The sequence below is a fragment of the Phoca vitulina genome, unplaced genomic scaffold (assembly GCF_004348235.1).
Source record: "Phoca vitulina isolate PV1807 unplaced genomic scaffold, GSC_HSeal_1.0 scaffold7, whole genome shotgun sequence".
NCBI classification, from domain to species: domain Eukaryota; kingdom Metazoa; phylum Chordata; class Mammalia; order Carnivora; family Phocidae; genus Phoca; species Phoca vitulina.
In genome coordinates this window covers 35418719-35428603 of record NW_022589710.1, presented here as the reverse complement: position 1 = coordinate 35428603, position 9885 = coordinate 35418719, and the positions used below count along the sequence as shown (strand labels likewise).

Sequence of the window (9885 nt, the reverse complement as noted above, 5' to 3'; positions counted from 1 at the left end):
TCTCTACACCCATGATGAAGCCGATGAGCTGCTGCCCTCTGCACTGTGGCCATTCAGAGGTCTTCTTAATGCAGTGTCCCAGGCCGCACCTTCAACACTTGGTTGTAGAGATGAAACCAACTTATTTACCATCCCCAGTACTGTCGAAGGCTTTGGAGGGGGGCAGATTGCAAAATAACTGAACCTCTATTTCTCCCAATGGGAAAAGGAGAAAAAAATCATTGATTTACAGAAGTGTTGTGAGATTGAGAGATAACATATGTGAGAACACAGCAGATTCCACGGAGCCTTCTACACAGTAGGTGCTCGCTGACTATAAATTGTCATTCTTACAAGATGGGGGTAGGTGTGATGCTCAGTTCTGCGTTATAAGGAAGCTGGAGATTGTAAAGAAAAGGTACTCTTGGCTTCTCTTTGTTGTCTTTATCTTGTGACAGTACAGACACAAGTATGTATGTTTCAGGTCTAATGCAAAAGGGCTGAAGAGTTAGTTCTCTTCAGAAACACAGCCCAGGATGGCAGCTCACCACCGACTGGTGAACTTTAAGTGAGTTAAGAAGATCACACCAGGTAAGCCGTCTGTCCCACAGGACCCCAGTTCTGGTTATGGTACTCACAGGCTCAAGGGCTGGAGAAAGTCCTTTATTCCAAGCTCCATTCAATTTTCTATAAAACACATATCATAACTGAATCTAGAGGTGAGTATATTGATGGTCTAGCAATGGATTCACTGAGGGTTGTTACACGTTTTGAAAAAATCAAGCCCTGAACAAGTAACATATATTTAAAGAACACTTCTCTTTGCAGGAAACAGAAATGCTTTAACTTCTTTATATAGTATTTATTTGTGTAATGTACATCTTAAATGTCTCCGGCTATGTCGTTATTTGCTGTGATATGTAAACTCCTAAGGGCAGGGATGATGTCTCTTTCATTTATTTTTTAGAGCACCCAGAATGATGCCATGACCAATGAAGTTTTTAATCCATTTGTACGCTACTGTTGCAGATTGGAATATAAACGGTGTTCCATGCTCATAAAGAATACTATTGCTTTCTTAGTTTAGACTTTCCAGAACCAGAAGTCTAATGAGACATTTCCATTAGAATAGCATTGAATAGCATTACATGTAGCACAAATGTATACTTATTGGTTTATTTTAATTCTTAAAGTGTCAATATCAATTGATGTTCTATTCTAAAAGCCTCCCCAATGTAGAAAATGTGAAAAATGCTGAAAACCATATAGAAGAAATAAAAAGTCCTCTTTAATTCCCGTGCCAGAAGAGAATCTCTTTGGACATCTTGGTGTTTTTTTTTTTTTCTATAAGACTCATTTAAAAATGTTATTAATAGTAGCTAATCCTTAACTAATTTTAAGACTTTCAAAGGTTTCTTCTTACGGTGAGTTCCATCTTTTCAGTTTGTGATCCTGTGTTCTTTCCAGGAAGAATTATTGTTTTGTTATTTTCAATGTATTGAAACGTGTTGTGAGTTAAGGGAAAGAGTTTGCTGTGAGCTGCTCATGACCGATACCCGTTTCGAAGGAAAGTTGTGGTTACCATGAAGGAGAATTAATCCATCTTGCCCCAGTGCATTTGTCCCCAGGTGAACTACTTTTGACTGTTTCCCTAGGATTATGTCACCCACCAAGGTAACTTTCTGTTTCAGTAGGTGATGTTAAGAAACAAAGCAACACCCTTTAAGTTAATCAGTTTTGGAAAAGAGAGACTGGCTTTATATCCCAAGGCTTTGATGTGTTTAGTGGTTCCTGTAAGGATCTGCCTCTCTTTTGTTTTGATTGACAAGACCCTTCCTATATATTTGAGCAGTCAAGCAGCCTGGTAGCAGAGGGTAGAGACATTTACCCAGAGCAAACTTCTATCACTCATTGTGATTTTCTGACATCTTGGGTGCAAGTGTGAGCTCTAAAAGGAGGTTGCTCCAGCAAGATCAGGTAAGTGCTTCTCCATATTTGTAACTTCATTCCACCGGAAGGGAAGTCCAAAGAGCCCTGCTAAGGGGACAAATCAGAGGTAGATCAGTAGAAGTAGATGAAACTGAGAGATCAGATTTGAAAATGAGTAATTCTGCAGCAATAATGAATTATTTGAAGCAATAATGAATGCAGGACACTCCATAAATGCAGTGCCCACTCTCACTTTAACATCCAGGTATGTTCTGTCCCATGGGCCGAGCATGCAGGGAATGTCTCTGGCTCCTGGAAAAGCACAGAAAATCACCACGACTCAGAGAGGATAGACTTGACAGTAGATTGGGATTAGGTTTTAAACACGTCCAATGCTTTCCAATATGTGGATTTAAGTTGAATCACAACCAGGTGTCTATTACAGTGGAGGCATAGAGCAGGGCTATTTGTAACTAATAGGATACATTTTTATGGGTGCTACTAAGTCAGGTACTAGGATTCATAATATCTTATGCACATCAGTGTTTTGTGGTGGGCTGGGTTAGTAACAATACATCTGGGCATACAATTTTTATTTACCAATGCCCCTCTCATTCCCCATCCATGACACTGAAAATATGATTTTGAGCAGGCAGGGAACATGGCACCAAATACTAGGGTATCAGATCTAGGGATCTGAATAAAAATAATTTGTGTGTTCATGGAGAATGTTAGGATATGCATTACTTTTGGTGTGACTCATATTTTGTATTTATTTTGAAGAGACCGTTGGAACAAACCTAACACGTGAGTCAAGTCCAGCAGTCGGGTAGCAATAAGAAAAAGCCTGAGGATGCCCTGGGAGGAGTTAGGGGTCTAGTGAGCACAATGGGTCCATGAAAACCATGCTGGAGTCAGAGGAAAATTTGGGCACCTATGTTGGTGTTTGTGGGCATTTACACTTTCTTGGCTCATTTCTTCTGAAATGCTAAGTAAGCAAAATGCCTTTGACAGTGACCATCATATCACTGGTCACCCCCTGGAAGGAAGCTGGCTCTCTTTTTAATTTAAAAAAAATTTTTTTAAGACTTATTTATTTATTTCAGAGAGAGAGCAAGAGCGAGCACAAGTGGGAAGGGCAGAGGGAGAGAGAATCTCAAGCAGACTCTGCTGAGTGCAGAGCTCGATGGGGGGGCCCGATCTCATGACCATGAGATCACGACCTGAGCTGAAACCAAGAGTCCTTCGTTTAACTGACTGAGCCACCCAGGTGCCCTGGGAAGCTGGCTCTCTTAATAAACTCTCTTTCCTTTCCCTCTCTGGAGGAACACCATGAAGCTGGCATACCTTTTCCTTGGCCCCATGGCCCTCTTCCTCCTGGCTGGCTGCAGCTGTGTCCTCAGCACCTCCAGTGAGGACCTTCTCACCTTTGTGGGCTGTGCTGTGAGGGAGTTTACTTTCCTGGCCAAAAAGCCAGGCTGCAGGGGCCTTCGGATCACTACGGATGCCTGCTGGGGCCGCTGTGAAACCTGGGAGGTGAGTCTCAAGGCAGGAGCAGGTGACAAAGCCTTCAGGGCCAGCCACCTGGGTTGATTCCTGCGTTCACTTTTTAAATAAAATGAGGTAGAGTGGGGGCATTCCTGTGGAATTTTTTTTTTAATGACAATTATTTGGCGTTCTCCAAAAATAATCTGAAAAAAGCATGATCTTGCCCCTCTAACAAAGCATTGATAAAATTAATATTTGTATTTACATAGTGTCTGTATATGTGGGAACCATCTCTGGGAGGTTGAGATGTGCTATTATTCTACCCATTTTACAGATGACATGGAGGAAATCAAGGAGTGAGTGACTGCAAAGTTATGTAGACAGTCAGTAGAAAGTTGGGAATAAATCATTGGTTCAAGCATGTCCCCCAAATTTCTCTATATTCTTCTACCTGTGACATAGCCAGCCAATTAACAAGAGATAGACCTTAAGCTGTCTAGCAGGTGAGGGTGGGTCCTCAGTTCTTCCCTCAGTGGCTCGTGCACAGTGCTGCCCTGCCCCAGCTCCCCACTGCAATTTGGGGGGACCTCAGGGATTGTCACAGACATATCCACAAAATCCCTTTGTATTCAATGATATCCAGCCTTTTAAGAGGCATCACATTTAAAATGAGGTTAAAAATCTTAGACAAAGTTAGAGCCCTACTGGGCTGAGATGAGGAGATATTTGCAAGGTGGGAAGAAAAGAGGCCCATTCAGCATAGAGTGTCCATCACACCGTGGAGTGACTGTTGACTCTTTGTACTGAGGCCTGAGTTGGTTACTAATGAAGCTCCAGCTCTGATTTGTCACCCCGGTTCAAAAACCTTTTAATGAGCAAGCACCCACTATTACAAATTCCAAAGCCAACTTCCAAGGTCCTCAGCAATATGAAGTTTGCCCATTTTCCCAATGTCTACCCATGTCCTGAGCTCTGGTCTTGTCAGATTGATTTTGAAAAGTTTTATTAAACACCCCTCATGAAATCTCACACTTGGTCTTTTTCTCATATCCCTTCTCATTTCCATCTGTCAATATTCAATATATTCTTTGATGTTTGTGTCCAGGGCCAACTCCTTCCCTAGAGGTTTTCTGACTCCCTGGTCAGCCCTGACTCTAGTTTACCTTTTGTCTTACTTTTCCCCACCACACAACACTAGATTCTAAGTTTTTTTTTTTTTAGGAGACGAGTTTCATTCTTGTGCCTTTGATGGCTCTTGTTGAAGTATCATACAAACAAGACATTCAATATATATTTGTTGAATTATAAATATAATTTATATTTATAATTAGATAGAGGGACTGACCTCTATCTGGAGTCATACATCTTTTAGCCTAATTGATGCCAACTTAGAAGTCCATGAGCGCCACGAGAGGACAATGCCATGAGAAAAAATAGCCATCTATTCAGGGACTCAGAGAGCAACCTGCTGTCACTTGGATAAAATTATGGCCCAGTGAATGGATTAGGTTATGGTGATGAAGTCTCCAAATTAAATAAAACTACTCCACCTAATTTGCTGTATTTTTTGCATCATCCAGGGACATAAGACCTAATAGCTGAATGAAAATTCAACTGTTAAGGATACCATGACTGTGACTTGACATCAAACTTACTTGGGGAACTTTGACATCTTCTCATATTCGGGGCTTGGCCTGGCCATGCCTACCCCTCCTCAAAGTTCATTTCTCAGCTCTTTGGAGCTCTTTCTGGGCCCAAATTGCAAACTGTGTTTCCTTCAATTCGGCTCACTTTCCTCTTCTCTTTAAAAATTGATGAACGTCTTTAATTGGATCCTGGTCACTCACAGGAGGTCAGGGACTATGTTCTCACTGGAGAAATGGAAGCACCAAGACCATTAGAGAACAAGATTCTCCTTCATGTTAGCCAGCTTTTATTTATGCTTTACTGTACTATATGTGCAGGGAGGTTACTTATAGAAAATAAATAAAAGAATGAGGTTTATTTCCCCAGTAATCTGAAAGTTTCTGAGATATGAAGCACTTATTTTTGGGAACTTAACTGGAGAGCATGTCTAAAATGAGGATGTCTGTGACAACAAAGTAAGCTGGATTTACGAACTACTTCAGACTACTGTGGCCGGAGCAGAGCGAGGAAGGCAGCAAGACAGGGAGGCCGGAGACATAGCAGGGGGTGTGTGTGCTCATGGCCTGGGTTTAGGGTTGCCAGATTTATCAAAACAAACAAACAAACAGAAAAACCCTGCAAAAAACAAAAACAAAAACCCAAACCAAACCAGACCATGATGCCAGTTAAATGTGAATGAGAGATAAACAATTGTTTTTTTGTTATAAGTCTGCCCCAGGCAATATTTGGGACATAATTTACACTAAAAAATTTTTGTTGTTTATTTGATATTCAAATATTACTGAGTGTCTTAGATTTTATCTGGCAACTCTGCTTGAGATTCCAGATTACTGAGGGTAAGAGGACATGGTCCAATGCTTCCTGAAAAGGAGGAGGAAGCAGTGATATTAAATTGAGCTCTTCCACGTAGTCCTTAGCAAAGGCAAAGCCATCATTCCCATGATGTTCAGAAGAACTTAATCCTGGGCCTCCATTACACATATTTTCTGTACCCAATACAAGTGAAGGCATTGTTTTTAGAAAGCTTGTAAGTTGCTACTTTTATTATTACTTCCTTACTCTTACAACAGCTCTGATAAGAACAAGAGATGACATTTACTGAATACTTACATGGTGCTGGGCATCGCGCATTACATATGTCATCCTACCTTATCTCTATAACGAGGCTGTGAGGTGGAGATTTTGCTTTACAGATGAGGAATCTGAAGCTTTGAGAAGTTAAGTGGACTTTCCAAAATCTTCAGCAAGTGGCACAACAGGGACCCAAGGTTAAGGATCCGATTACAGGATTTGAAATTTTTCTTTTTTTTTTTACACTCTTGCGGTCTTTTATTTATTTATTTATTTTTACACTTATCCTGCCATGAATTCATAGGGAATGCATTGCCCCAGTTCAGGCTCCTTTCCATTGGTTCTCACAAAGCGTGCTTCTCTGGGTGGAGCAGGCTGGTGCTTCGGTTGAACCCAAGTACCTTTCTCTTCGGCTTCCTTCTTCTTCTGATCATTTTCCTTCATGTGCTTCAGGAAGCTATCTCGGCTCTTCGAGTGCTTAACGTGCTCTGTATGTACATTCATCCTCTTGGCAAGAATCTTGCACTTAACCTGTTTGTTTATAACAAGAGCAACAGCAAATTGGATAACACAAATTGGATAACACTGTAGACTCTTCCAGAGTTGCCATGGTAACCTTTGGAGGGCACTCCTTTTTGAACAGTGCTTGTTCCCTGGATGTCCACAGAATCACCTTTCTTGTGGATTTGCCAGTATGTGACCAAGGGAACAGCTCCATATTTTCTAAAAAGCCTAGAGAACATAGAGCGGGTGCCTCTCATTTGTGTTGGTCATTTTGGCGAATTACTGGAAGGTGGGGGTTCCACTCCAGAGCTTGAGATTTTAACTACTATTTTGTGCTGATTTTGTCATCTCTATGCTCTTTATAAAATTATCTTGGAGTTCAAGATTTATAAAAGGTTGAAGGCAGTAAGTGAATCCTTTGATGACCAGAACAGCACACAGGGCATTCTGGAACCTGCCTTGCTCTGTTTTCTGTCATTGATTCAACAATAATGATTGAGAACTTCCTGGGTGACAGGGACTACTCTAGGGAGTAGAAGCGCAGCAGTGAGTAAAATGGGCAAAAGTCCCTGTCCTAATGGAGGTTCCTTTCTAGAGTGGGATAAACACAACACAAATAAATACAATATATAATGTGTCACATGGTCATGACAGGTGCTACGGAGAAAAGAATAAAGCAGGAAGAGGGCGGGGCGTGGCAAGCTGTGGAGGTGGGATGTTGCGATTTTAAAGAAGATGGTCAGGAAAGGTTTCTGTGTTGAACAAAATGGCAGGCTGGCGAAGGAGTCAATCATAAGGGAGAAGAACGTTCTGGGCACTGGGATTAACAAGGCAAAGACTCCAGAGTGGGACTGATGAATAATCAGGAGACTACTGTGGCCGGAGCAGAGCGAGGAAGGCAGCAAGACAGGGAGGCCGGAGACATAGCAGAGGGTGTGGGTGCAGGGAAGATGATGGAGGGTCCCGAGGGTGAACATCTTTGACTTTTACTCTGAGTGAGATGGGACATCACTGGGGCTTTGAGCAGAGAAGAGATAGGATCTGACTTAATTTTAAAAGAATCACTTGGGGCTCCTGTGTCATAAAGAGACTATAGGGGTTGCTGGTAGAAGAGAGACTCGTTAGAAGACTTTTGCAATGATCAGGATTATTTATTTGCTACATATTTATTGAGCACTTGCTCTGTGACCTGGGCTCTTTTGGGAGCTCAGGATATGGTATGGAAAGGAGGTTGCTGCTTTCAGGAATTTATCTTCTACTGGGAGGGGAAAGATTTCACAGGTAAACAAATGACTAGCGAGCTAATTTCTGAAAGTGATAAATGGTACCGAGAACAAGAAACAAGATGGTATGTTCTAATGGGTTCCCTGTTTTCTACCGGGGTGGGGACAGAAGCCCATTCTGGAGCCCCCCTACATTGAAGCCCATCATCGAGTCTGTACCTACAACGAGACCAGACAAGTGACGGTCAAGCTGCCCAACTGCGCGCCTGGAGTGGACCCCTTCTACACCTACCCCGTGGCTGTCCGCTGTGACTGTGGGGCCTGCTCCACAGCCAGCACGGAGTGCGAGACCCTCTGAAGCTGGTGTGGCCGGCAGAACACAGCTGGAGGCCTCGAGCCTCATGGACGCACCGCACGGCCAGCACGAGCAGCTCTCCCCCTGGATTCGAACACTGTCTAATTTTGACCACCCCTGTGGCGGTTACCTGTCTCCCTTGGGTCCAGCTCAGGCACAAGGCCCAGAGGCAGCCTGCCGACGCTAAAAATGCAAAACAGTATCTGTGTTTTCACTGCAATAATTTCTCTGGTTCACACACTTGCAAATTATTTTGTCTTTACCTTGAATCTCAGAACATAATTTGCATATATCACAATCCTCCTCCAATTTGGATTTATAATATGCCAATGGTTTAAATGCAGTGGGAGTAATTAGGAAATGGGTCTAGAAAGTCTTTACGTTCTCATGTTTTATTTAACAATTGGTCTGCAGCTAGATGTGTGATCAAAGGGCCAGAAATCAATAAAACCAATGCTTCGTCCTCATGCCCCCAAAGAAAATCCAACTGCAAGCTTCCTTCGAGAAAATATTCCCTTCTGGTTTTTAACTGAGCACTTACCTACACAAGAAACAGAGACCGCTCAGATTAAAAAGGGAGGGCAATAGTAGCTGAAATTGAGAAATGTCCGGTTCTGGGTGATTCTTTTCCCAAGCAAAATTCTCAAAGTCCTTAATAAAGAGGCCCCTTTGTGATAAAAAAACAAAAACAAACAAAAACAAACCTTCAGAAAAAAATATGTAACTAAAGCCATCATTTAGGTTTAAAGATGTTGCAGCTCAACTCTGGTTTTAGACTCATGTGATGTTCTCCTGAAGCCAGGCCCAAAATGATTAATCACAAATATTCTTTTCCATTTAGCATATTTTAAATTTAAGTTGTGATTTTTAAACTCGGAAATTTCACGCGTTTGTCGGGGTAAAGCTGCCCTGCTGTCTCAGGGTAAGTCTGTGATGGTCTAGCTCTTGCGCTCTCTAAAATCTTACAGCAGCTGATTCTCTGTGACTTTTTTTTTTTTTAAACTCTGGTATTATGCAAGTGTCTTTAATTCTGACATTTTGGGGTTGAAATGAACTTTGTTCCTTTTTCATGATATGCCAAGAAAATCTGTATTAATGCCAATAAAGCATGTCCTCTGTCTTTTGAATTCATGAAAACTTTCAAAAAAGTCTTTTTAGTCTTTAATATACTTTAACAATAGCAAGCACTCTCAAAATGAACTTCAAAACTACTTTTACTTACACATTAATTTAGGATGTCACATTTAGGAAGGGACACAGACAAGTCACTGGCTATATCATGAGTCCCGAAGGTGGCTCAGTCGGGACTCAGACCCCTGGCATATCCCAGCTGGGAGCCGGGAGCCCTCCTTGAATGAGGAACGGATAAGTCCTCATGAAGATAGTAAAGTGAATGTTGGGATTGATGGTCGAGGACGGGGATGCGGAGGCGGACATCTGGGGACAAAGGACATGAGCAAAATCCATCCCAGTCTTTAGTGCAGATCTGTTAGCAGGCAAGAAAGTCATTCTCACAAAGAAAGTCGTTGAGTGATTAGGGACAACACGGGGTGGCGCCTCTCAAGTGTTTTCAGCCCATCCCTAAGAACTTCCCTCAGAATTTTCTGATAGGAAGGACTGCTTCTTAAAGAAACCTAGGGAAGAAAAGCAGAAGCAGTAAGGGCTTGCCACAATCTGAGAGAAGGTGAC

The 9885-nt window shown here is 42.1% G+C and overlaps 1 protein-coding gene across 1 annotated transcript; it reads left to right on the top strand.

The window, feature by feature from the left end:
• Window positions 1-3240: 3240 nt before the first annotated feature.
• GPHB5 (glycoprotein hormone subunit beta 5) lies at window positions 3241-8199 on the top strand. The gene is made up of 2 exons (XM_032404701.1): window positions 3241-3444; window positions 8011-8199. Exons 1-2 carry the CDS (start codon window positions 3241-3243, stop codon window positions 8197-8199), a joined length of 393 nt encoding a protein of 130 aa, XP_032260592.1.
• The last annotated feature ends 1686 nt before the right edge of the window (window positions 8200-9885 follow it).

Coding starts and splice junctions, on each gene's coding strand:
- GPHB5 (XM_032404701.1), top strand. CDS start 3,241: ATGAAGCTGGCATACCTTTTCCTTGGCCCCATGGCCCTCTTCCTCCTG. Junction 3,445..8,010: donor GCCGCTGTGAAACCTGGGAG/GTGAGTCTCAAG, acceptor GGGTGGGGACAG/AAGCCCATTCTGGAGCCCCC.